The 27,714-nt window shown below is 43.8% G+C and overlaps 2 protein-coding genes across 3 annotated transcripts in view; both read left to right on the top strand.

Moving 5' to 3' along the window:
• The first annotated feature begins 3 nt into the window (after positions 1 to 3).
• LOC132572337 (E3 ubiquitin-protein ligase TRIM39-like) lies at positions 4 to 14,046 on the top strand. Of its 2 annotated transcripts, XM_060239255.1 has the most exons (7): positions 7 to 473; positions 5,346 to 5,441; positions 8,113 to 8,343; positions 9,262 to 9,284; positions 9,886 to 10,004; positions 10,935 to 10,964; positions 13,131 to 14,046. In XM_060239255.1, exons 1-7 carry the CDS (start codon positions 54 to 56, stop codon positions 13,646 to 13,648), a joined length of 1,437 nt encoding a protein of 478 aa, XP_060095238.1. In that variant the 5' UTR covers positions 7 to 53; the 3' UTR covers positions 13,649 to 14,046. The 2 variants fall into 2 exon arrangements, with proteins under 2 accessions (XP_060095239.1, XP_060095238.1); XM_060239256.1 differs by lacking the exon at positions 9,262 to 9,284 and having other exon boundaries at positions 4 to 473; positions 8,113 to 8,363.
• A 6,480-nt stretch (positions 14,047 to 20,526) lies between these two features.
• The window catches only part of LOC132572334 (E3 ubiquitin-protein ligase TRIM39-like), a 28,237-nt gene continuing 21,049 nt past the window's right edge, over positions 20,527 to 27,714 (top strand). The window contains exons 1-3 of the mRNA XM_060239253.1: positions 20,527 to 21,287; positions 24,182 to 24,277; positions 25,323 to 25,553. Coding sequence (XP_060095236.1) covers positions 20,850 to 21,287; positions 24,182 to 24,277; positions 25,323 to 25,553 — 765 coding nt within the window. The 5' untranslated portion in view covers positions 20,527 to 20,849. The remainder of the gene's footprint in view (positions 21,288 to 24,181; positions 24,278 to 25,322; positions 25,554 to 27,714) is intronic.

Genomic DNA, 27,714 nt, shown 5'->3' with positions numbered 1-27,714 from the left:
TTCTGGTAACAGGAAAGTGAAACTCATTTTACTTCTAGTCCACAGAAAGCATCATGGCTGCTGCAAATCCAGCAAAAACCCTTCTGGAGGAAGCTACTTGTTCCATCTGTCTGGATTTATTTCAGGATCCTGTGATGATAATAGAATGTGGGCACAATTTCTGCCGAAAGTGCATCACCAAATATTGGAAAGGATCTGATTGCAGTGCCTGCTGCCCGGAATGCAGATGCTTGTTTTCCTGGACAAATCTCAAACCAAACAGACAACTGGGGAATATGGTAGAAACGGCTAAACAACTCGGTTTGCAGCTAGAGAACAGCTCGGAAGGAGAGAGAATGTGCAAGGAACACCAGAAGCCCCTGACTCTCTTCTGCAAAACTGATGAGACTCTCATTTGCCAGGTCTGTGATAGATCCATAGCTCACCGGAGTCACACAGTTGTTCACACAGAAGAAGCTGCTGCAGATTACAAGGTACTTTGCTTTAGTATTCAGTACCTCTTGGACTATGTGATTTCTGTAGACTGTTGCTGCAGTGAAAGATCAGCACAGAAGTTAACATTACTTATCCAGCCATAAGTATGACAATGCAATACTAAACAGTTACATCCTTCTAAATCCTATTAAATGGGGATACAATGTTGCAGCCTGAGTTCTGAACAAGCCAGAGGAACAGTTTCTTGTCCATTGAAATATTGAAGCTTTGTATGGTATAAAGGTGAATAAATTCATCCTATTCAGTGTGCCTGTTTAAAAGAACAGGACACTTTCCCCCCATACCTGTTGGCAACCCTAGGGATACCACTATTTAGGCTTACTCTTGAGACTGCCTCATGATCTCTGTATCCCTTTTATATTATCTGCAACTTCCTTCCTCTTCTTTGGAATCAGAGAAGAGAATGAGTGTTACGTATAGGACTGCCCATATTCCTGATGGAGCCTGGATATCGCTTGCAATTACAGTTGATCTGCAGATCGTAGAGATCAGTTCCCTTGAAGAAAATGGTTGCTTTGGAGATTGGACTGCATGGCCTTCCCCATCCAAAACCCCACCCTCTGTAATATCCACCCCCAAATCTGCAGAAATTTCCCAACCCAGACTTGGCAACCTTGTGATCTACACCAGGGTTTCCCAAACTTTTCTTTCCCATGGCCCGGTTATTTTTAGACTTCTCCTTCGTGGCCCACTAAAATTTGGGGGTGGAGCCAGGAGACAGGAATTATGTCATTTCCTGTGGTGTCACTTCCAGGTCAAGGGCCAAGTGATTCACTTCTGGGGCATGCTGAACCAAAACTCCACCTTTTCCTGTGATGTCACTTCCAGGGTACTCCCCCGAACCTGCCTCTTCTTCTGAAAACTTCATTTTCAGAAAAATCTCTCTAAAACTCATGCTGAGCCAAAATGGGGGTGGAAAGTGGGTGGTCTGCAACTTTTTCATACATCCCCAGGGTCCTCTCTTTCCACCCCACACCTGCATGCACCTATCTGTGTGTTCTTCTCCAGCTTGCAAGCACTTCTAATGCCCATGTTCAATTGCCTGCACCACCCACACACCCCTTTCTCAACAGCACTGGCCAGTTGGGTGTGCTGTTGCCATTGCCATCAGGAATGCCAGCACTGTGTACCACCCACATGGGGCCCTGGCAGCTGTTCTATCTCAAAATATGCTGACATATTTAGTAGGACCTTCCTTCAGCTGCTACTACTAGAACCCTGCCTCAAGCTAGAGCCAAGTTTGCTTGGTTTCAAGAAAATCTTTTGACAGCTATTTTTCATACTTTTCCTTGGCTGAAACACTGGGAAATTGCTGTGAAAGGTAGCAGAGAATTGTGCTGCAATTAATGAATTAATTTCAAATTATGTGAAGTTCATATAAGCTTTTTTTTTTTGCAGTTATCCCAAAAAGGATATTTATGAGGGGCTTGCAGCTTTTTACTGGCTGTGTTTCCCATGCCTTTAAAAGCAAACTGTTGTGCAGATATTTAGCCAGTGAACTTCTTTCATCCTTTTTAATATCTACAGGAGGAGTTTAATTTTGGTGTCAGACAGCTGTTAAAAGCAGGACCAGTAAAATGGTGCCAAGTTTGTTGTGCCATCACTTCCAGTGCTGTTGAGATATACAGCAGTAATCTCCAAATCTCTCTCTGCTCCACACCTCTCACTCTCACTCACTCACACAGAAATCTCATAGAAAGGCCAGCTGGCTGCAACTGGGTGTGCCGACTTTTCATTGGCAGAGCTCCTATGTCTGCAACAACAGTATGATGAACAGAAAAGTTTCAGCCAGTAAAAATGGAAGGAAAGAAAGAGAAAGGGAAAGAATGAAATGGAAGGAAAGGAAAGGAAAAGAAAGCCATGGAAAGAAAGAAAATAACGTAAGAGAAGCCATGTTGGATCAGGCCAGTGAACCATCCAGCCCAAAATTCTTTCATATAAGGCCAAAAAAGCACCAAAATGTCCACCAGTGGGGCCACGGCACTAGAAGCCCTCCCACTGTTGCTTTCCCCACACCCAGCCCAAGAATACAGACAGAGCATCACTTGCAGGGAAGGAAAGAAAGAAAGAAGGGGGGGGAGGCAAAAAAAAAAGCCTTGCCATCAGATGACCCCAACTAGCAACAATTCTGTCCAGGGGTCATTTAGGTAAAAAAAAATAGCTACTGGAATGCCCACTCCCTACCCCTCCCGGCTGAAAAAAACACACACCCCATTTTTTCCTCCCAGACCTCCCAAGGAAATCTCCCCAAAAGAACATACTTCAAGGCACATGAAAGCTCATACCTTGAAGAACACTTCATGGGTCTAAAGTGCCAGTGGACACCAGCTTTTCTCTCAAACATTGGGAGGGGGGAAAAGGAAGGAGAGGCAGCCCAACTCCTCTCTGCACAACACAGAGATGGGGGAAGGAAGGAAGCCAAACAGAATTCAGGCTTTGCAGCCTGTGTCAGCCTTCAAGACTAGCTTTTCTCTGCGCAACACAGAGTCAGGGGAAGGAAGGAAGCCAAATGGAGCTCAGGCTTTGCAGCCTGTCAGTCTTCAAGGCTACCTTTTCTCTGCACAACACAGAGATGGGGGAGGGAAGGAAGCAGAGCAGAGGTCATGCTTCGCTGGGGGCCGGGCTAGCTTTGGCTTTTCTTGTGACCCGGTAGTGAGGCTTCTGTGGCCTGGTACAGAGTCGCGACCCTGCAACTGGGAAACCTGTGTTAAAACTAAGCTCTCAGTTTTCATTTTGGAGGTTACTAGTGGTAAAACTGCAGTACTGCAGTCTGAGCTCTCTGCTAATGACCTGAATTTGATCCCGGCGGAAGCTGGGTTCAGGTAGCCTGCTCAAGGTTGACTCAGCCTTCCATCCTTCTGAGGTTGGTAGAATGAGTACCCAGCTTGCTGGGGAGAAAGTGTAGATGACTGGGGAAGGCTATGGCAAGCCGCCCCATAAAAAAGTCTGCCATGAAAACGTCATGATGTGACATCACCCCAGAGTCGGAAACGACTGGTGCTTGCACAGGGGGACTACCTTTATCTTTAGGCAACCACAGCCATGTTGCAGAAAGCCCTGGGCTAATAGAAGCACTTGTAGGCCAAAACAGCACTGGGAAAGGACCTGTCCTCCTATCATTGTCATTTGTCTGCTACCATTGGTAGGCATGCAATTTCCTGCTTGGGAAATTCATGGAGATGTGGTGGCAGTGCCTGGGGAAGCTGGGGAGGAGAGGGAGCTGGACAGGGATGTGATACCATACAGTCTGCCCCCTAGAGCTGCCATTTTGTCTAGGGAAACTTATCTGTGTAGTCTCCTGAAATTACAGGAGAACTCCAGACCTCACTTGAAGGTTGGCAGCCCTACTGGCACCCTGCTGATACTGCCCCACACCCCACCTGCATTTAGTGGGCCAGCAAGGGAAGAAATGGGAGAGGGGCAAAATGGTGATCTTGGATGCTGCGTAACTAGATATAATGTCACCACATTCTACAGTGCTCTGAGAGTCACCCAAAATGTTACGGTTTTTACTACAAAGTTTTAGGTGAATCGTAGAGCATCCTGTGATGCAATGACAACAGTTCCAGATATGTAGCCAGAAGAGATGTCACAATTTTGGAAGACTACAGTTAGTGTGCTGCCCCCCAGCCAGTCTCTCAACTTTAAATCTCCCTCCACTGTCATGTCTTCTGATGGAGGTGCACTCTCCAGGGGCAGACCCAGGATCAACTAACACAGGCTCAATACTCACACCACTTGGCCAGGCCCAGCAGTGGAAGCCAACATGCAGCGTGGCCAGGCTTTTCCTGTGGAGACCCTGGTGGAGGAAGGAAGGAGAGAAAGCTAAAGACAGAAGAGCACATAAAAGTAGGTTGGCTGGTGGGTGGGAAGAAAGAAGGAAGCAGGAAAAGTAGAGAAGGAAGAGGAAACTGGGGAAGTGGGATACAGAGGCATCACATGACATCAATGGATGTCATCACATGAGATGGCATCACATGACATCAGTGGATGTGCTTCCTGGCACCTGCTTGCTTCTTTAGTCTTGGTGATAAAATTGAAAGGATCTTGAATAGAAGATTAACAAGAAAACATGGGGCAGCAAAGACCTTCCTGCTGGATAAGTGATAAGCAGAGACCTGTGTCTGCCCCATCCCCACCCCAGGCAAGTGACTTACAGCTATGCACCTACAGCAAAGCTGTAAGACTGATTCTATAAGGGCTCAGAGCCTGGCAATAGGGTTGCCAACCCCCAGGTTGGGCTTGGAGATCTGGAATTATGACTGATCTCCAGGCTACAGATATTAGTTTCCCTGGAGGAAATGACAAGTTTGGAGGCTGGACTCCATGACATTATACCCTGCCTTCCCAAGCTTCTCCCTCAAATCTCCAGTAATTTCCAAACCCAGAGTTGGTAACCTTACTTGGCTGCTTTTTCCTGCACCTGGGCAGGGAGCAAATGCTGCCATGGAAACAAAACAACTTTTCCCTGAAGCAAGGAGCTGATCCCAGCTTTGGAGGAGAAAGTACTTTAGAAAGAGCCTAGGAGACATCACCTGTGCATCTGCAGGCAGGCTCATTCAGAAGATGCTTCCTCCATTATAGGAAGTCTTTTGATTTGGAACCTCCCAGCATGCTTTGGTTGGCTCCATGGCAGCCATTTTGTGGCAGCATGCACTACTTCACTGAGTAAAGTTTGAGGCCTTCCTCCAATGTACCTAGTTCTTCCTCCAGTGATGGAGCTGATTAGGCTCCTTAGGCTGGAAATAGGCCTGTATCCTTTCTCAAAATTCCAAATGTGCCTGCATGTTTAATAAGAATGAGGACCCTCACAGATATTTTAAAACGATGCATGATTTTTTTCCCCTTAGGAGATGCTGCTAAAGCATCTTAGAAATCTGAAGGAAGGAAGAAACAAGATTCAGTCAGCTAAATCAAATGGAGAAAAGCCAAGCCAGGAATTGTTGGTAAGTGATAGCTTCCAAGAAACCTTTCAGAGAAAATAATTCTTCAAATAATCCAGGCCAGTGACAGTACAAGCTGTATTAGAAGTGGAGCAACAAGAGGTGGGGGTGAGTAAAGGACGTTTGTACCCTGTGCAAGATACACTTAGGTGGGGTGGGACTTTTGGGTATGAATTACATCTTTAAACCTTGCGCCTTTCTATTGCTATTAGCAAAACACTTTCTTTTTTTGGTCCAGTATTGATTTGTTAATCATTCAAGTTATATCTTGAGCCTGCATTTATACAATATGCTTGACCTCTGAAGAAGGCATTTTGAGGGCCAAAAAGTGTAGGGTTGCATTGATTTCCAATTGTGTTCCATGTATTTTAATTTGTAATAAGGCTAATGTTGGGTCCCTAAATGTTTTTAATCATTTAACAATGAATACATGTATTTTTAAATAATATTTAAGTCATATATATTGATTTTAAAAATAGGTCCTCTACTTGGTTTATTAACTTTTTCGGTTCTTGATTCCAATATCTGGGTTAAGCTTTCTTCCTGTTTGTTTCTTTTTTCCATAAAACATAATGCCAGGTACCAGAGATACAAGCTTTACAAAGGGACAGCAGCTGATAAGCTTTGAGTTGGCGTGTCCTCTTCACCATGAGGCTTCATAGGCTGGGGGCAGGGTGCAGAGGAAGCATGGGTGGACTGGAAACCAGTGGTGTATCACTGAGCAGATGCCCCCATGCTGCCTGGAAGGGGAGGCAAACCCCTTTCCCAGCCCACTTCCACCACCAATGCTGTGAGTCCAGGGGAAAACATGAAACATTGTGAGCCATTATTTTATTTTTTTAAGCATTTGTATGCTGCTTTTCTCCCCAATGCGGACCCAAAGCAGCCTACAGTACAAAAATACCTACCTGAAGCCACTACAGAAGAGGACCAGGAAAATGAGTTGAACTAACTCTCTGGCCTGTGTAAATGAGGGGGAGGGAAGGAAACAGCAGCTGCCCAGGCACAAAGCCACATGCATGTCAGGACCCAGGCTGAGCAAAGTCTGATAAGCCAGGGATGCCTGTACAGTGGCAGCTGCCACCAGACAGGACCACTGGGTGATCCATGGGGGGGCAACACCATGGATTCAAGCCATGGATTACCGGCAAGCCATGCCACTTCTGTGCAGGAGTAGCCACTCCAGGATAAAGGCCAGATTACCTTATTGGGGGGGGGGGGGTGAGGACACTGTGCTCACAAGGTCAAGTTATGGTGGAGCCCCCAGCAGTCTAGCAACCAGTATAACCATAGATCCACTGGCATTGCTTCCCTGTGAGACAGCAGCTGCTTTATAGCTGTAGGCTGCTAGGTGGTTCATGTGGGAGGAAGGTCCAGCTGCCGGTGTGTGGGAAAAAACTGTTGAAGAATGCTTCTCCCATGGGCCAAAGTGCAGCTGCTGCATGTGGGGTGCCAGCAGCCCCTGGCAAAGGATCATCTGCAAACCAAGAGACACAAATTGTGGTTTTGGGTTCTGTATCTGCACAAATTTTATCAGATTCTGGGCAGCACACTCAAGAAAGTACTTAAGAAAAAATTATTCCAGTATGCTAAGTTTCAGCAAGGATCAAATCTAAATGTGTTTGATTTCTTTTCTTTTTTCCTTGCCTGCTGACTTTATTGCAGTTGTCCAGAGAGTCCAAAGTCTTTTTTGTGAATAGCTTGATGAAATATTTGACAATAAACCCAAATGAACAAACGGTTCTTTTCTATCCACCTACTACGCTATCATTCTGACTTTTCCCCTTGTTACAAAAAAAACACAACTCTCTGAGAACTGTTAACTTTGCTAACCCCCCAAATCCATGTTTTGGATCACGCACATACAATTGTAAAAGGCATAAACAGTGAAAGACATCTATTCTTTAAAGGCCCTCTTAGTAGTACAGATGTAGCAGGAAGTGTTCCTGCTGCTACATCTCCAACTTTGTTTTGTTTTCCAAGACATGTCATCCCATTAAAAAAGATCTTAAGGAAAGACACCTGCCTCAAGTTTTTTTTTTAAGCATTTGTATGCTGCTTTTCTCCCCAATGGGGACCCAAAGTAGTTTACAGTTCAAAAATACAGTATAAACAAATGGGATAAGGAGGTGCTGGTGCTGGGGTGAGGCTTCCAAGTGTAGGGCAGGTTTTTTTTTGTGCTTTCCCAACAGATCTTCCTGACAGCTCCAGTTTGCAACCCTCAGGTTTTTGCCTTTCTGGCCAGCTGAGATTTAGAATGATTCCTGCAAGAAGGGAGGAGGGCAAAAGCTCAGTTATAAGGTCATACAGTAGCTGGCTAGTTTCCCAAATCCCTCTCCTCCTTGCGGAGCCATTGTATTAGCTCGCACTAGGTAGTATTCTGCTATATGGACAAATGGTGTCATCTAAACCAGTTGATACATTGCTATTTCACCCACTGCAGCAGCAATGTCTGTGACTCTTCCAGCCAACAGATTTCATTATGCGGGCATATAATATTTTTTCTACATTTTTCTTAAGTGACTTGTATGTAAATTTATTTAATTAATGAACTAACTATTAATTCAAGCCCTTTTCATTCCAGGTATTTGATCAAACTGGGCTGTAAATTGAGCAGTGTGTTGACTGAGCAGGGCCTTAACCAACCTACTCCATGCATATCTCCCCATTACAGAAAGAGACACAAACCAAGATACAAGAGATTGTATCTGAATTCCAACAACAGAGGCAGTTTTTGGAACAACAAGAGCAACTCCACTTATCCAAGCTGAGAGACCTGGAAAAGAAGATTGAGAAGAAAAGAAATGATTATGCCAGCAAGTGTGTGCATGAAATATCTTGCATCACTGCTCTGATTGGTGATGTGGAAAAGAAAGATAAGCAGCCAGCAAATGAATTCCTGCACGTAAGACCCCCATGTAAAATGTGTCTGTAAGCAGATACTTCACCTCTGAATTGCTCTTATCACAAAGGCTCTTTATTCAAGTTATGTGACCATGGGAAACTGCCTTAAAACTGGTCCATTCTGTTCAGGATTACTTCTGACTGCATGCAGCTCTCCAGGAGATAAAGTTCCTTCCCAACACCTAACAGATATGTAGGTCTTCTACATATACAATGAGTAATGGGCAAGAGACATTTTCTAAACTCATGCTCAGGGCCTGCCCTGTCACTTGGCAAATTAGGCAGTTGCCTAGGGCGCTGGTAGATTGTGGGCACCGAATGGGCACTCCCCACATGACTCCGTGAGGCAGCTACTCAGTGGCTGCCTCTCTGAGTCCCCTGTGCCTTTCGGGAGTCTCCTGAGAGGTGTGGGCTGCCAGGGCTTTCTCCCTGCCTTTGCACCCCTGGGGTGCAAAAGCAGGGAGAGAATCTCTCCCCCCGTGTATCTCTCAGAGTCTCCCCAGCGGTGTGGGTGGTGGGGGTTTTCTCCCTGCCTTTGCACCTCTGGGGTGCAAAAGCAGGGAGAGGATCTCCCCCCCCCCATGCCTCTCTCCTGAGTCCATTCTCTCCTATGGGCCCATAGAATAGAATGGAAGGATTGGGCCTCTGCTACCGCGGGACTCTATAGGAGGGGATTTAAACTTTAAACTGGTGTGGCACTGCAAAGGGATGGGCAAAGTTAGTTTTGCCTAGGACACAAATGCTATAGGGCCAGCCCTGTTCATACTCGCTATAATCCTGCCAACTGCAAAATTATGGTTCTTACTTCAGTATAAACAAGACTAGTGAAAGATGTATACATGAAATTTAAGGCCAAGGGCATTTTAAACAAGCCACATGTGAAATCTGTCTAAATCTTTTTTCCTCCCCTCTGTTCTAGGATATTGGAAACATATTGGACAGGTATGTGGTTGTTGTTGTTTTCAATTGCTTGAGATCACTCAAACTACTTTTAGACAGAGAGTTTTGCTTTTGAACTGCAGCAAAGTTTTCAGAGTCTCCACAAAACATCCTCCTACTGTTCTCCTTCCACCGTTTCTCTTCCTGAGCTCTAAAAGATGCCCGCAGAAACATCAGAGGCAAACGCAGTGAGGATTTTGTGCCATTTCATGAGGAACTCATAAGAAGTCCCTGTGTGCACTCTTGGTGAAAAAATTCATCATAGACTAAAGTTCCTGCATGCACTCTTGTGTATCTTATTGCAGATTGTATAGAAGCAGAGGTTTTGGAATGTCAATTGAGTCCTTGTTGTGAGCTCACTCCTAAGAATGAGGACCATCACAAGGAAGGACAAAACGGATCCTGAATCCGTTTTGTCACTCAGTACTTCAGCTCAGATGAGAATCTCCTTCTGAGGGAACATTTATACTGGATGTTAATGCCATTAATGTTGTGTTTTTAATTTTTTTCCCTGAGTGTCTTTGGGAGCCAGTTTGGCTGAAAAGCTTAAATCAGGTCCTGACAGGAACAGAGACTCCATTATGTAACAGCTTTCTCTCTTCAGATGTAAGAATGGGAAATTCTATTATCCAGCTGTACCGGATACTTCCGATATGAAGAGAAGGCTTAATCAGCTCTGCCAAGAGAGCACATCTCTGCAAAGTTCTTTTAAGAATTTCCGAGGTAAAAGAGAACAAGTTTGATTGCTGGGACCAGAAGTGAGAGCCAGTAAGGTGAAGTGTTAGAGACCAAAAGTGAGAGCCAGCATGGTGTAGCGGTCAAGAGCAGAGGACTCTAATCTGGAGAACTGGATTTGATTCCCCTCTTCTCCTCCACATGAAGCCTGCTGGATGACCTTAGGCAAGTCACAGTTCTCTCAGAACTTTCTCAGCCCCACCTACGTCACAAGGTGCCTTGTGGGGAGAGAAAGGGAAGGTGATTGTAAGCCACTTTGAGACTTCTTAGGGTAGAGAAAAGTAGGGTATGAAAACCAACTCCCTGTCTTCTTCCTCTTCTAGGCTAGAATCTGGGAGACTCAGATTTGAATGCCCATTCTACCATGGAAGTTTGCTGGGTGACCTTGGTGCCATTCCACACACAAAGCTGAACCATGGCCCTGTTTCTATTCCCTGCCTCTATAAGAGTGGCTTTAATTATACCATTGACAAATATACCGGCATATTTAAATATTTTTGTTTAAACAAAAATATTAGCCTAGTTGTAGTAGAATGGCTGATCCTGCATTGAGCGAGGGGGTTGGGCTAGATTGCCTGTATGGCCCCTTCCAACTCTGTGAGTCTATGGGAATTGTTCATTTAGCAAGAAGCTTTCACAAGGTCCCTGGCATCTCCAAAAAGGGTCCAGGCAAGTAGGCGTGAAAAACCTCAGCTCGAGACCCTGGAGAGCCACTGCCAGTCTGAGAAGACAATACTGACTTTGATGGACCAAGGGTCTGATTCAGTATAAGGCAGCTTCATATGTTCATATGTTCAAGGTATCAGAAATATTCATGAATGTATTAAAACAGTGCATAATATGTATACAGACAGAAATCAGTTGTATTGTTGTACAATGGAAACTGCCTTTTTTCTCTTGCTCTTTTTATCTTTCCAGAGAACATGTTGAAATCAAAATGGATCAAAGGTAGGCCTCTGAGTCTGATGCCAACATCCCCAAGGTTCTTTCTTGTGCATACATATCTAGTTGATATACATGTGAGTTTTGGAGAGCCAGTTTCACAGGGAGACCCTATGTTATATTACAGCAAGTGCAGAGCTGGCGCCAGGGTTTTCCGTGCCCCAGACAAGGGACATGAGGGTGTGGAATCTCTGCTCAGCCTTTGGCAAAGACCTGGAAAGGGCTGAATGGGGATGATGATGCAGTGTGTTTGCTTGCCTTGGAGGCATTCAGAGCTGATCCAAGTGCCTCTGAGATGAGCGAACCCACAGCCCTGCCATCCTGCCCAGACTTCTCCAAGTACAGACACGGAAGAGGCAGAGTGGGGACAATGGTGAGGCATGTTCGCTCACCTTGGAGGCGTTCAGAGGTGCTGCAAATACCTCCAAGGTGAGCAAACATGCCGCCCCACCACCCCCACTCAGCCTTCTCCCAGGTCTGAGCAGATGCCAAAGCACAGACCTGGAAGGAACTGAGCAGGGATGACAGTGTAGTGCATGCACTCAGAGGCACTCCGGGCACTCTTGAGTGCCTCTGAGGCAAGCACACAGGGGGCAGCGGGAAGGGGGCACCTGCCCCAATGGTAAGGGGCACCCTAGGCAGCCGCCTATCTGTCCTATTGGGTCACACCAGCCCTGAGCCAGTGTATAATAATGATTACAGAAGGGGCATTCAGATTCAAATCCCAGTTCTGACAACAAGCTAAGTATAATTTAATGGGTTTGATGCATGGAAGAGGCAAGGCGGTAGTGAACATCAGCTCTTTATTAGGTACAGCATAAGGTAGATTGCATTTAAAGACTGAGGAACTAGGCCAACAGGGCCAACTTATATACAACTCAGGGTTCCCGGGCAAGCACGTTATTGGATCATTCAAACCTGCAGGGGCCCGTGATTTGTGCAGGGCAGCAGGGATTTGGATCCTGCTGCCCATTGTTCCCACATCCCTAAGCTCCGTTCATATGGCTCCAATGAGCCCGGCAGGAACACCCTATTCAGTCTTCACTTGAGTCTGCATGCACAACGCTAAGTGGGTGACTTAGAGTCAGCCACTCCCTTATCTCAGTCTGTCTCACAAGTTTGTGAGGATAAAAAGGAGAAAGGGACCCCACTGTGATCTCCTTGGAGGAAGGGTGGGACAGAAAGGAAGGTTTTGTGAATCACCTTCTGTAGTGAGGAGACAGAGGAAAGCTAGGATGAACTCTGTTCTGAGAAAGAGACGCAGTTAGGTTTTACTTGCTAAAGGGAGCAGAGGATATGCTCCCAGTGTGGTTTAATGGAGGTGTTTCCAAGCCCATAGACATAAGAAAGCCTGTGCTTGTGGTTAAATTGAGGGTTGTGTGCAGACCCTGTGATGGATGAGCTGAACCAGTTGATAAGGAGCCACCTGAAACTAACCCCCCTCCACCTTGTTCTGAACCTATCAGAAGACCAGAAACCCATTACAATATTACTTGAATCCAATCCACATATTGGCACACTGCACAGGCAATGTGAAATGGCGCTTGATGACATAATTCACCATTTTTAGCAGGTGAGAAGTGTTAGGGAATTCTGTTTGAAATTCTATTTCTTTATCTCAAGCAGTGTGATGGATCACTGGATCAAATAATCATTGAGAGGCATTTAATATGAAAAAGCAAAAACATATTTATTTCTACAGGGAAAGGGTACTGGGAGGTGAAAATAACAAATACTATAGAACTACATGCTTACACTAGAAGATCATGTGCTTAATGGAAGACCACTTCCTCCTCCTCCTTGACCTCTCTGCCTGAACAAAGGAAGTCACCTGACTAACTGACCAAACAGACAAAACAGGTTTTCCCACTTCTAGACCTTGATTGACGGCAGTCAGTATCTTCTTCCTAGGTCATGCAGACAATAGGGAATCAGGCACAGTGTTAACCCTATAATGACTGGAACTTTAGAACATTGCAAAGGACATACAAAACAGATACATATTTCCAACAAGGAGGAGGAATTGTGTGGACCTATGCAGAACATGTAGAAGCCATAGTGTGATTGCCCCATCAAATCCCCTGCTTGATACTTTACTTTACTTTGCAAAGCAAAGTTGGTTCAGTGAAAAGAATTGGATAGCCATTCTAAATGTTGTTTACTTTGTTGCAGAAAATGTGTTGCTGGATCCAGAAACATCCCATCCCCGATATATTGTGTCTGCTGATCGGAAGACTGTAAAATGGGGGAGTGCCCGTCAGCAGTTTCCCTACAACAAAAAGAGGTTTCAGTGTGTTCGCTGTGTTCTTGGCTCTGAGGGGTTCACTTCAGGAAAACATTATTGGACTGTGGATGTAGGAGATGGAGATTATTGGGCTGTGGGAGTGGTCAGAGAATCTGTGGAGCGGGAGGAGGAAATTCCTCTTGAACCTGATGAGGGAATCTGGGCAATTGGGCTTTATGACAATCAGTACAAAGCTCTGACCTCACCTCCTACTGTGCTAGAGGTAGAGGATGAGCCAACAGAGATCCAGGTATCTTTGAATTATGAAGCAGGGACAGTTAATTTTTATGATGCAGAAGATAGGACCCGTCTGTTCACTTTTCAGTCAGTTGATTTTGAAGGGGAGGAAGTTTTCCCTTTTTTCCGGATTGTGAATTCATCAACTGTCCTGACGATGTCCTATTAAAAGACGTGCTAGTGCTCTGCCATTGTTGAAAGTGGCAGATGCTGTAATGCAAGGGACCAAGCTGAATGTGAAAATTGATCTGGGGGTGTTCTTTTTTGTCTACTCTGTTTAGAAGGGAAAAAAGAATTAGACATTTATGACCACTTAAATTTAGAAGGTGACTTACAACCTACAGCTGTAGCCGGGACTAGACACAAATTCTTGGTGAAACTTAGGATGGGTGGAGGCAGCTGATACCACTATCTGCAAAACGGGACTTTATTTTTAGAATGTTATATTCTCTTATTATATGAATCTGGCTTTAACTCTGTATTGATTTATTGTTGTTACCCGCTCAGAGCCCATTTAGAGAAGGGTGAATTATAAATTTAAAATAATAAATAAAATAAATAAAATTATCAGATGCTGTCAGAAATGCGAAATATCTTTCCTTCTGGAAAGCCATCAGGAAGGGATATTTGGCTAGCAATGCAGCCCTTCATGAGAAACAGCAGGCTCCTGCATGTGGAGGCGGAGATCATATTTCCTTGTGACTTTTCTTTAAACCCCTGCATGCATACACAGAAATGGGTCTACGTTTCTTGAACAGGCAAATAACAAGCAATCAAGGTGAATCCTTAGGATGAGACAACCACAGCCCATAGCCCTGGATTATACTCAGGGCAACAGACAAACACAGTGGGATAAGATATTTCTCAAACCTAGCTATTTGCCATGGATTAAAGAAAGACTGTTCAGACACTCTTGGGGAAGAAGAGCCAACCCTGAGAAATGATGCTCGTCTTGCAACATAGGATGCTTGTGCATCACTCTAACCAAGCACAAGTCCTTCTCCTGTCCATGATGCAAGTGCCATCTGCAAGAAGGCTGTCCAGGCCCCAGTTCCTTATCTAGGGATCTCAGAAACTATGTGTTCTATTAAGCAGGAATCAAGTTGCACCCTTAAGACCAAACAAGTTTTATTTAGAACGTAAGCTTTCGTGTACTCTCTAAGCACACTTGATCAGACGAGGGGATCAGGGATTGTGGCTGGAATACATGCAGTTTGTTGATTAAGAGGGCAAACTAACTGATCACATGGTCACATAAAAGTGTGGCTTGGCCATTTGGTCTGAATAGCCATAAAAGGTAATAAAATTCCCTGCCAAATGGTGTTTCTGCAAATCTAGGTAAATCACAAAAGGACATGTATATCCTAGTTGTAGTCCACCCAGTCTACTTATCAACATCAATCTATACATTATAAACATAATTCTAGTCTGCCATTATAAAACAAGAATACATAAAATGAAAATGGGTGAAGTATATGTAATGAGATAAATAGCCAATATCCCTTATATGAGTATATCAATATAAAAGATTATTCTGATACACTATTATAAAATAGAAATACATTGGAATGCTGTGGATGTATAGCTATACTCACTGAGAGTGGGTTTAGCATATGTAATGAGATAAAAAAACAATATCCCTGTTCAGTCCTGTGGAGGTGTTTGTTCCAAGTTTCATCATAATTTGTAATTCAGCAATTTCTCTCTCCATTCTGTTCTTGAAGTTCCTTTGCAGTAAAACAGCTACCTTGAGGTCACCCATTGAATGCTTTGGAAGGTTAAAGTGTTCTCCCACCTGTGTCTCCCACAGGTTTCTCAGTTCTGTAATTCCTAATGTCAGATTTGTGTCCCTGTATCCTTTGGCGTAGGGTTTGTCCTGTTTGCCCTATATAGAGAACTGAAGGGCATTGTTGGCATTTAATGGCATATATAATGTTGGAAGATGAACAAGTGAATGAGTCTGAGATGGTGTAGTTAATACTGTTATCTCATTACATATGCTAAACCCACTCTCAGTGAGTATAGCTATACATCCACAATACTCCAGTGTGTTTCTATTTTATAATAGTGTATCAGAATAATCTTTTATAATGACATACTCAAATAAGGGATATTGGCTATTTATCTCATTACATATACTTAACCCATTTTCATTGTATGTATTCTTGTTTTCTAACGGCAGACTAGAATTATGTTTATAATGTATAGATTGATGTTGGTAAGAATATTGGGTGGACTACAACTAGGATATACATGTCCTTTTGTGATTTACCTAGATTTGCAGAAACACCATTTGGCAGGGAATTTTATTACCTTTTATGGCTATCCAGACCAAATGGCCAAGTCAAACTGTTTTATGTGACCATGTGATCAGTTAGTTTGCCCTCTTAATCAACAAACTGCATGTATTCCAGCCACAATCCCTGATCCCCTCGTCTGATCAAGTGTGCTTAGAGAGCACACGAAAGCTTAAGTTCTAAATAAAACTTGGTTGGTCTTAAAGGTGCAACCTGACTCCTGCTTTGTTCAACTGCTTCAGACCAACATGGCTGCCCACCTGGATCTGTGTGTTCTACTGTTTACATGTTGTAACAGAACTTTGTTCTTTCTAGCTACTGACCTTAACTTTTAGATAAGCTGTCAGTTCCGTCTGTCTGCCTCTGATAAAAATGCTTAGGAAGACTCAGTCCACAAATGTTATTGTAGAATAAAAATGTGTTAGTTTTCAATGTACTATGAAATTCCTGCTGGTTCTTACTGCAACAAACACAATAGCCCCAGGATGGGTTAGTTGTCATTGGATTAATATCAGGATTTTTTTTTTCACCTTTTGGGTGCAAGACCTGAACCACATGTTATATACCACATTCCTAGCTGGTGATGTGAAGACTGTAAACAGAACTTGCTATGAGTATTGACTGCTGCAAACAATAATGGGCACTACAGTGGTTTAAAAGAGCTTGAAAAAAATTTCACTCACAGGATGTTTTTCCTCTCATCTATTGGAGTTCTAGAAGTTTTCATATGTCATCTCATAAGTATCTCATAAGTCAACTGATTCTTTCAAGACAGTTGTAGAAGCCATTATTTTGAAGGAGAACCATAGGAACACAGTTGGCTAGATAGTCTTTCAGAAGCTTTGGAATTAGAACTCCATGGCCAACAGACACTAAAAGCCTCTTTCCTGGGAGCACAATGAAATGTTCTAATTGCCATGGGCCAAAAATGGCATGTAGTGACCCTTCTAAATGAGCTAATAGGTCATGTGAAAAGACTGCCAGTGATGACTGCATCTTATAGGCTAAACCTAAGGTATCTGAGAGCCCATAAGAGAGCTTTGAGGTAACTATGCAAACCAGCTTTGGTTTATTTGGGGTGCTTATTGTAGTTTAGCCCCCAGTATGCTAAACTTGTAAAGTGTGCTTATAATGATTGATCAGAGCAAGAACACATTTTCATCCTCTGCTTTAAAAGAAGAACCTCCATCCTTTAAATGAATTTTTATAATTCTCTCTTGCTAAATTGGTGATAGATATATTGTGATGCTCCATTGATGTGTTATTTCTTTCTCTTGAATGATCATATAGTTTCATTATACTAGCTTTTTTTGGTATTAAATTAGTTATACCAGCCTCAGTGTGTGACGGATAGCGAGTGTTAGCAGAGAGCTGTCCGAATAAGCTGATAAGAATATGCTGACTCATTGTGACTTCAGTGACTTCCAGGCATTGCATCAGTCTGCCTTGTGATCCTTATCACATGACTTCAGTACTTTGACATTAGATAATCTACCATGCTTAACTTGTAAGCTATCCAGTCACTGACATGACAAGCTTCTACTTGTAAGGAATAATTCCATGGCCAGTGTTCATTCTAATATGGGTACTGACAGTCTAATTTATTAATTTATAAAATAATATTGTCTGATTATTAAATTGTAGCATTTGGGGGTATTTGTCCTGGATCCTGGGAGTGGGGAGAGGAATATGTTAGATACTGAAAGTACTTGATCAATGCTTATACTCAAATGACTGTATTTATTGTAGCCTGCTGTAGCAAAATCTCATATCATCATTGTATTATTTGCTGGCATAGTGACCTATTGTATTTTTCTCCTTATTTCAAGTAAAAGAATAAAATACACCTGTGATGTGTTAATGTAATTGTATTATTTCCATCATTTCATTTATACATCAGTCATCAGTATTATTTCCATCATTTCATTTATACATCACTTCCCTTTTTATAAATATTGGTGGCAGAATTTGTCATCATCCAGTCAAAGCCAACTTACGGAGCCCCCTCCCCAAAGGGTCTTTAAGGTAAGAGACATTCAGAAGTAGATTGCCATTGCCTGCCTCTGCATAGCAACCCTGGATTCCCTGGAGGTCTCCCATCCATGTACTGCTTAGGGCCAACCTTACTTAAGCTTCTGAGAGCTGTCAGTGACAACATCAGGCTAGCTTTGGGCAATCCTCTCCTCAGTGCTCTTTAATATCAATACCAGCGGTGGCCAAACTGTGGCTCAGGAACCACATGTGGCTCTTTCACATGTACCGTGTGGCTCTCAAAGCTCGCACTGCCCTGTCAGCTGGCTTGGAGAAGGCATTTCTCTCATTAAATCACTTCTCCAAGCCAAGCCAGCAGCTTAGAGAATGCATTTAAAGTTGCTTTCTTTTTACCTCTCCCTCCATCTTCTTTCCTTCTCTCAACCATCCGATGTTCGTGTTTTGCAGCTCTCAAACTTCTGATGTTTATTCTATGTGGCTCTTACATTAAGCAAGTTTGGGGCCACCTCTCATGTATATGAACCCCACCCCCCAGTTAGTTAGGTTTGGGTTATATTTGTTAAAGGACAGATGGCCAGACACTGCTCCAGAAGATCTGACCAGTTGTCTGGAAGCTGTGGTGGGATACCTGAAGATGAACCCAGCACAGTCCTGGATCCTATGGACCTGTGGCTGACCTCGGGGGCTGGGTGGGGATTTCAGCTTCCCTCTCTGGATGGGGGTACAACTGACATCAGCATCCTCCATTAAGAGTTTGGAGTGACCTTTGACGTCTCTCTTACTTTGGAGGCACAGGCCACTAATATGACCAGGTTGGTATTTTTCCATCTTTGCTAAGTTGGGCAGCTGGTCCTCTACCTGTCCTGCATTGACCTAGCCACAGTCATCTAGGCAATGGTCACCTCTAGACTGAATTACTGCAACTGAGCTAAGGCTGAAACGCAGCAAAAAAAGAAAAACACAGCCACTGTAGCAAGGCAAAACAAAGAGAAGGCAAGAGGAAGGTGGCTTAATCTATAGGCAACACGACATTCTAAAATCATGCAGCAAGAAAAACTAGCTTAACTATTTCACGTTTCCAAGACCCGCATTAGATGGCATATACCTTTTCAAGAATCAAAGGCCATAGTTTATGTGTTCTCTACATCGTTATCTATTGCAGTATAAGCATGTCATAGTCCAGGCCTTTAGTCCATCAGAATCCAAGCTAGCTTCCTCTCTCCAGGCTTTTAGCTCAGTTATAGTTTTTTATTGTTTCGGAACAAGCGGCATCAGGTGATGATGATGCCCAACCAGGATACATTCTTGGTGGAATCTAGGAAGTTATCACTCTTGATTCCTCTCTTCCCAAATTATGGGTGGCAGTTTCTCGTGAGAATCTAATTACTACATTTCCAGCTCTGGGCTTGAAGATGATACGGGCTGTGTAGGCAGAGAGCCCCAATTAGCAACGCCTGCAAGATGGAATACCCATTACCCACAATTATCAACACCTGCAAGATGGAATATCCGTTACCATTCATGTTAATCCTTCCCTCTTTGCTTTTCCTGTGCTTTTTGGGATTGGTCTGGTGTTTCCTCCCTGGATTTCTTTGTGCTGCCCCAATAAAGGATTTTCTGAGGGTAGGCCTATACAGGCTACAGGAGACCCTGGGTGCCACTGGTCTTCTGCTGTGGCCTGTTCCCAGGTGCAGCCTCCTTCCTGACTTAATAATTGCTAATTCTGGTGCATTTCTGAGTGAGTTGCTCTGTACACATATGATTACATATGAAGCTGCCTTATACTGAATCAGACCCTTGGTCCATCAAGGTCAGTACTCAGGACTGGCAGCAGCTCTCGAGGGTCTCAGGCAGAGGTTTTTCACATCCCCTGGGGTGTTAAAAGGAAATGCCAGGAACTGAACCTGGGACTTCCTGCATGCTAAGCAGATGCTCTACCACTGAGCCACAGCCTCTCTCCTGGCTTGGCTGTCTGCCCCAGCAGTGGCTAGGCAAGGCTGCTCCCTGTTGGTGTTTCTTCTGGAGCAGATAAGTGCAGCAGTGGCCTGACCCCATCACTGGACAACTTTCTATATCATGGGTGGCCAAACTGAGGCTCGGGAGCCACATGTGGCTCTTTCACACATATTGTGTGGCTCTCAAAGCCCCCACTGCCCCATCAGCTGACTTGGAGAAAGCATTTGTCTCTTTAAATCAGTTCGCCAAGCCAGATGGCAGCTTGGAGAATACATTTAAAGTTAAAGTTGTTTTCTTTCCACCTCTCCCTCCCATCTGTCTATCATCCCTTCCTTCCTTCCTGGCTCTTAAACATCTGATGTTCATGTTTTGTGGCTCTCAAATGTCTGACATTTGTGTCTTGCGGTTCTCAAACATCTGATGTTTATTCTATGTGGCTCTTACGTTAAGTGAGTTTGGCCAGCCCTGTTCTATATAAAATGACAGCACAGCACGGGATCCACTCATTGCTTCTGAAGAAGAAGGCTCTAGTTCACAAAATGCTAGGGGTTTTTTTTTTGTGTGTGTTAAATTGTTAATCATTGAAATGCTAATAGACTGAAACAAAGTGAGTTCAGCCAGCTCTGATTCAACCAACAACACTATTGCTAGAAGAAACCGTCACAGGGGAGCACAGGCAAAACTGTAACTATATACAATCTGGCCATGGCTAACCACACACCCCTAGCAGACAACAGTTACTCCTACTGGCGTTCCCCAGGAGCCTTCATTTACATCTCGTTGTTACATGCCTAGCATCCTGATTGGCTAGTTCTTCCACACTTCAGGATCCTACTTTGCACTGAGTGCCTGCTCAGGCAACAGGAACTCAGCGAGATACAATACATAATAAGACTCCTGTTTATTTCTGAGTTAATTCAGAATCTTAATGAGTCAGAAGTCTCTAACAAGTCCTTCAGCAGCTCCCTGTTTTTATCATCTCAGCCTTGTTATACAGGTCCTCAATCTGTTCTTGTACCTTTAAGTATTGTAATTGTTGCCTAGACAGGTGATAGCTGGAAGGCAAAAAAAAAAGAAAGGAACTACCCATTTCTGGTAACAGAAAAGTGAAACTCATTTTACTTCATGTCCACAGAAAACATCATGGCTGCTGCAAATCCAGCAAAAACCCTTCTGGAGGAAGCTACTTGTTCCATCTGTCTGGATTTCTTTCAGGAACCTGTGATGATCATAGAATGTGGACACAATTTCTGCCGAAACTGCATCATCAGATATTGTAAAGAATCCGATTGCAGGGCCTGCTGCCCGGAATGCAGATGCTTGTTTTCCTGGACAAATCTAAAATCAAACAGACAACTGGGTAATATTGTAGAAACAGCTAAAGAACTCAGTTTGCAGCTGAAGAACAGCTGGAAAAGCGAGAGAATATGCAAGGAACACCAGACGCCCCTGACTCTCTTCTGCAAAACTGACAGGACCCTCATTTGCGATGTCTGTGATGGATTCGAAGCACATCAGGGACATGCAGTTGTTCACAAAGAAGCTGCTACTGCAGATTACAAGGTACTTTAACATTTAGTGTCTCTTTGAGTAGGTGATTTCTGTACTGTGGACTGTGTTGCTGCAGTGAAGAGATCAGCACAGAAGTTAACATTACTTATCCAGCCGTGATTATGACACTGCACCACCACTAAACATAGTTATATCATACTAAATTCAACTAAATAGGGGATACAAGGGTATAGTTTGAGTTCTGAACTGGCCAGAGGAATAATTTCTTGTTTGCTGAAATACTGAAGCCTTTTATGGCATGAAGGGGAATAAATTCATCCTCTTAAGTCTTTGTGAACTTAAGCAGATCATGGGAAGGAGGGCAGGAAGGGTTGCATCAGTGCTTAGTTCTTGTGCCCTTTTCCCCTTTTTTACACGTCCAGGGAAATGCTGATTGCCACTTTGGGGTCAGGAAGCAATTTTTCTCCAGGCCAGTTTAGCTAGAGATCCTGGTGGTTTTTTTGCCATATTCTGGGCATGGAGCAGGGGTCACTGAGTGTGGGGGGGGGGGGAGAAAGGAGGTATTTGTGAATTTCCTGCATTGTGCAAGGGGTTGGAATAGATGACCCTGGAGATCCCTTCCAACTCTATGATTCTATGTTTAAAAGAACAGGACACTTTTTCTCTCTACCTGTTGGCAGCCCTATGAGAGTGCCTCATGAACTTAATATCCGACTTATATTACCTGCAGTTTCCTTCCTGTTTGTTTGGAACTAGGGAGGAGTGGTGTTAACATATAGGATTGACATACTTCAGAACGATGGACCCTGGAGATCGCTTGCAATTGCAGGTGATATGCAGATTGCAGACATCAGTTCCCCTAGAGCAAATGGTTGCTTTGGAGATTAGAAGGCTTTCCCCATCCCAAACCCTACCCTCAGGAACATCCACCCCCACCCCCAATCTGCAGGAATTTATTAGGCAACCACAACCATGTTGCTGAGTCTTCCAAGCCTTCTTTTCTGTAAACAAAGCTAGGGTTGCCAGGTCCGACTCAGGAAGAATCTGGGGCTTTGTGGGGGGTGGAGCAAGCAGGCCTCAGACTCAGCAGGAGCTCACAGGAGGGCAGCTCCTGAACCTTTCTAAGGGTTCCCCCTCCTCCTCCCTGCCTTGTCCATTGAATAGTAGGTATAGCTACATAACAATCCCTGGATGAGCGCCACCACCTGTTTTTCTACAAAACGACCCCTGGAAGCAAGGTTTAGAGAAGCACAATTGAACTCTGAAAGGAGTACTGGCCATCACATTTTTTAAAAAAAATACGTTTATTTTTAAAATTCCAAGTTATACAGAACATTGCTGGGTGAAGTAGTATCAAGTAGATTAATTCCATATATAGCAAAATTCTACTATACATAAGGTACTGTGGTATATATAACATTGCAGAATATCTTATTTAGCATTTAAGAACGTCCAGTTCGCCAATCGATCGATAAATAAATAAATATCTTATTAAAGATAAATTAACTGGTAATTGGGCATCACATTTAAAGGTACCACGCTCCTTTTAAATGCCTTCCCTTCATTGCAAATAATGGAGGATGGGGGCACCTTTTTGGGGGGCTCATAGAATTGGACCCCCTGCCTGATTCAATCTTTTTGAAACATGGGAGCTTTTTTAAGGAGAGGCACCAGATCCAATGCTTAAAATTTGGAGCTTCTACCTTCAAAAACAACCCCTCCAGAGCCCTAGATACCCATATCCATTGATCAGTTCTCCAGTATTCCCTATGGGAACCAGTCTCCATAGGGTATAATGGAGAGCCCAGCAGACATTCAATCCCCCTCCCACTCTCTGATAACCCTGAAGCGGGGGGAGGGCCTCCAAACCAGAGGGCCTCCAAACCTGCTCCCAACTGGGGCTTGGCAACCCTAATAAAGCCCAGGCTTGGGTGGGAGGAGTGCTTGGAGGCCAAAGCAGCACTGGAAAAAGGACCTGTCCTCCTAGCATTGTCATTTGCCTGCTGCTGTTGGTGGGCTTGCCATATCTTGCTTGGGAAATTCATTGAGGTTTGGTGGCAATACCTGGGGAGCTTGGAAATGGGGGAGGGGAGGGAGCTAATCAGGGATGTGATACCGTACAGTCTGCCTGCTAGAGCTGCCAGGAGATCAGCTGAAATTCCAGGAGAACAGCAGACCCCATCTGGAGGTTGGGAACCCTAACAACTCAGGGGGCAAAACCTGCTGATGCTCCCCCGCATCCCACTTGCATTTAGTGGGCCAGCAGGAGGAGAAATGTGGGAGGGGGCAAAATGGTATTCTTTGGATGCTGCATAAATAGATGTAATGTCACCACCACATTGCACACCGCTCTGACAGTCACCCAAAGTGTTACAGGTTTTAACAACCACGTTTTGGTGAGTCATAGAGCATCCTGTGATGTAGTGACCAGCATTCCAGTTCTGTAGTCATGTTACAGCTTTGGAAGACCACAGTTAGTCTCCTGCCCCCAGCCAGACTCTCAACCATAAATCCCCCCCCCCCATTATGTCCACTGACGGAGATACAGAGGAAAATGAGATGCCCCCTACAAGTCATAATCAGGGCTTTTTTCTGGGAGAACACAGTGGAACGGAGTTCTGGAACCTCTTTGTGGAAACAAAATTATCAAAAAAATGTTTAAAAGTTCATCAGGGGCACCTGTGTGTTTCTCCTTCATTTCCCTCTTAAGAGTTCCAGAACCTCTTTTTCCAGAAAAGAACCCCTGGTCTTAGCGCTTGTGACTTTCTAACCCAGAATGGCATTGCATGGCACCCATGGATATGTTTCCTGGCACACGCTTGCTTCTTAAATCTTGGTGATATCCTGTATACTTTCTTAAAATTTCAGGTATGGCTGCAAGTTTAATAAGAATGAGGACCCCTCATAAGACACTTTAAAATAACACATGTTTTTCCCCCCCATAGGAGACACTGCTGAAGCATCTTAAAAATCTGAAGGAAGAAAGAAACAAATTTCAGACAGCTAGATCAAATGGAGAAAAGCCAAGCCAGGAGTTATTGGTAAGCCTCAAGTTTGATTTATTTATTTAAGAATTTGTATGCTGCTTTCCGCCCAGGGGGGACCCAAAGCAGCTTACAATACAAAAATACAATATAAATGGGAAGGGGGAGGTGAGGCTTCCAAGTGCAAGGTAGATCTTTTTCCTGCTGTCCCAGCAGATCTTCCTGACAGCTTCAGTTTACAACCCTCAGGTTCTTGCCCTTCTGGGCAGCTGAGATTTAGAATGATTCTGCAAGAAGGGAGGAGGGCAAAAGCTCAGTTATAAGGTCTTGCAGTAGCTGGCTGGTGTTCCAAATCTCTCACCTCCTTCTTGGAGAGCCATTATATTATCTCACAGTAGGTAGCGGGCTTTTTTTGAGCAGGAATGCACAGGAACACAGTTCCAGCTGGCTTGGTGTCAGGAGGTGTGGCCTAATATGCAAATGAGTGCCTGTTTGTTTGTTTGTTTGTTTTATCAAATTTATATCCCGCCCTCCCCTAATAGGCTCAGGGCGGCTAACAACAACAAATTAAACCACATATACATTAAAAACAAGATACATAATAAAATCATTCATAAAATTTACAGTCTTAAACCAAGATGTAAATTTCTAATTTCTCTGATGTTCTTGTTTCAGTATAAAATTCAGTGGGATTGCCGGTACTATGTAGTAATTTCTACAGAGAAGCCCTGTGTGAAACAATGGTGATGTCAGGGGTGTGGCTTGAAATGCAAACGAGTTCCTGCTGGGCTTTTTCTACCAAAAAAAGCCCTGGTAGGTAGTATTTTGTGATATGGACAAATGGCATCATCTAAACCAGTTGATACATTGATATTTCACCCACTGCAGCTGCAATGTCTACAACTCTTCCAGGCAACTGATTTCATTATGCAGGCATATAATATTTTTTCTCAAGTGACTTGTATGCAAGCTAAATTAATTACTGACCTAACTGAATTAATTGAAGTCCATTTCAGGTGTTTGATGGAACTGGGCTGTAGACTGAGCAGTGTGTTGACTGAGAAGGGCCTTAACCAACCTACTCCATATCTCCCCATTACAGCAAGAGACACAAGCCAAGAGACAAGAGATTGTGTCTGAATTCCAAAAACGGCGGCAGGTTTTGGAACAACAAGAGCAACTCCAGCTGTCCCAGCTGAGAGAGCTTGAAAAGGAGATTGAGAGGAAAAGAGATGACTATGCCGACAAGTGTGTGTACGAAATATCTTGTATCAACGCTCTGATTGGTGACGTGGAAAGGAAGAATAAGCAGCCAGCAAATGAATTCCTGCAGGTAAGACCCCCATGTAAAATGTATGCGTAGCCAGATGCTGAACATCTGAATTGCTCTCTTACCACAAGAGCTCTCATTTTGGGCCCTGGTGGTGGCCCCAAATTCCTTAGCACCGCTCTGCCTCTGGGATATAAATATGTCACCATGTGAAACTGCTTTAAAACTGGTCCATCAAGTTCAGGATTGCTTTTTCTGACTGGATCCAGCTCTCGAGGAGATAAAGGTCCTTCTCAACACCTAGAATCATAGAGTTGGAAGGGACCTCCAGGGTCATCTAGTCCAACCCCCTGCACAATGCAGGAAACTCACAAATACCTGCCCCTAAATTCCCAGGGTCTTCATTGCTGTCAGATGGCCATCTAGCCTCTGTTTAAAAACCTCCAAGGAACGAGAGCCCGCCACCTCCCAAAGAAGCCTGTTCCACTGAAGAATCGCTCTAACGGTCAGGAAATTCTTCCTAATGTTGAGCCGGAAACTCTTTTGATTTAATTTCAACCCATTAGTTCTGGTCCTGTCTTCTGGGTCTTGAGGTCCTCCTCCCACAAGGTTCCCAATGCCTTCAGCGGATAACAATCATATTTAAATGCATGTGGTTGTGGGATAAACGTATTATGACTTCAGCATGCAAGATTTAAGGATGATGCTCACTCATAACCAAAAATGCCAATTCATGAGACGGGCAAATAGGTTTCCTAGTGGACTCTGTCAGCTGCCTTCCTGACAGTCCGATGTCAGACGGCCACAACCCTGTTCGTTTGCTATCCTCCCTCAATAAAAACCAATACACTGTGGGCTCTCAGCCTTGCTGGACTCTGGGACTGTGTCCCGCCCCCTGGAACCCTGCCTACTTCTCTGTATAATTTCAAAGTTTTAAACGCTTTAATGCCTTGATGTTTACCACCTTTGGGAGAGCCAGTTTGGTGTAGTGGTTAAGTGTGCGGACTCTTATCTGGGAGAACTGGGTTTGATTCCCCACTCCTCCACTTGCAGTTGCTGGAATGGCTTTGGGTCAACCATAGCTCTTGTAGGAGTTGTTCTTGAGAGGGCAGCTGCTGTGAGAGCCCTCTCAGCCCCACCTACCTCACAGGGTGTCTGTTGTGCGGGGAGAAGATAAAGGAGATTGAGTTTTATAATTTTTATTGATTTTAACTACAAAGAAAAGAAGCACAAGCGTAGATACATTAAAGAGGGGAAGGGGTGGATACAAAGTGGGAAAAACAGAAACAAAGAAAAATGCAAATATGCCAGTTACAATTCTACCTCCAAGTGAAATACCCAATTCTTTCTACCTGCAAGTATGAGGTTCTCCCCATATATTTTACCATCTTTATCTTTCATTATAGATTTTTTACTAAACTATTACTTAAAATAAAAGTCTAAACAATTCTTCTTCAGCACGTATAAGTATAAAAGAGTCAGAGCAGTCTCAACACAGAACTGGCTGGCTAAGAACAATATTGAAAGCACAGACTAACTTGTTAGTTTAACAATATCGTCATTAAAATGTATAATTTCAAAGTTTTAAACACTTTAATGCCTTGATGTTTACCATCTTTGGGAGAGCCAGTTTGGTGTAGTGGTTAAGTGTGCGGACTCTTATCTGGGAGAACCAGGTTTGATTCCCCACTCCTCCACTTGCACCTGCTAGCATGGCCTTGGGTCCGCCATAGTTCTGGCAGAGGTTGTCCTTGAAAGGGCAGCTGCTGTGAGAGCCCTCTCCAGCCTCACCCACCTCACAGGGTGTTTGTTGTGGGGGAGGAAGGTAAAGGAGATTGTGAGCCGCTCTGAGACCCTTCGGAGTGGAGGGCGGGATATAAATCCAATATCATCTTCTTCTTCTTCTAAAATAAGCATATGAAACAGATATCTTTATCCTTCTAACTAACTTAATTCAAGCAGAAAGAAAGAGGAAAAAAATGTAAAATGTCATAGAACATAGGGAGAAAAAAATAAATCAAAGATAAGATATAATAGTTTATCTGTCTCAGTATAGACAATTTCTCCAAACAAACATACTAAGAGCATATCTACCAGATTACTAAATAATAGTGCTGTCTGCCTTATTAACAATTGATCCAAATTAACTATTTATTCATATACCATTTTTGCAAAACTTTTCAATCCTTAAGATCTCACTTAACCTTTTAAAATCACATATCAG

This window comes from Heteronotia binoei, chromosome 5, assembly GCF_032191835.1.
Source record: "Heteronotia binoei isolate CCM8104 ecotype False Entrance Well chromosome 5, APGP_CSIRO_Hbin_v1, whole genome shotgun sequence".
Classification (NCBI taxonomy): Eukaryota; Metazoa; Chordata; class Lepidosauria; order Squamata; family Gekkonidae; genus Heteronotia; species Heteronotia binoei.
The sequence above is the reverse complement of the archived record's forward strand: the minus strand, read 5'-3'. Positions and strand labels throughout refer to the sequence as shown.

Coding starts and splice junctions, on each gene's coding strand:
- LOC132572337 (XM_060239255.1), top strand. CDS start 54: ATGGCTGCTGCAAATCCAGCAAAAACCCTTCTGGAGGAAGCTACTTGT. Junction 9,285..9,885: donor ATTGGAAACATATTGGACAG/GTATGTGGTTGT, acceptor TTCTCTCTTCAG/ATGTAAGAATGGGAAATTCT. Junction 10,005..10,934: donor TTCTTTTAAGAATTTCCGAG/GTAAAAGAGAAC, acceptor TTATCTTTCCAG/AGAACATGTTGAAATCAAAA.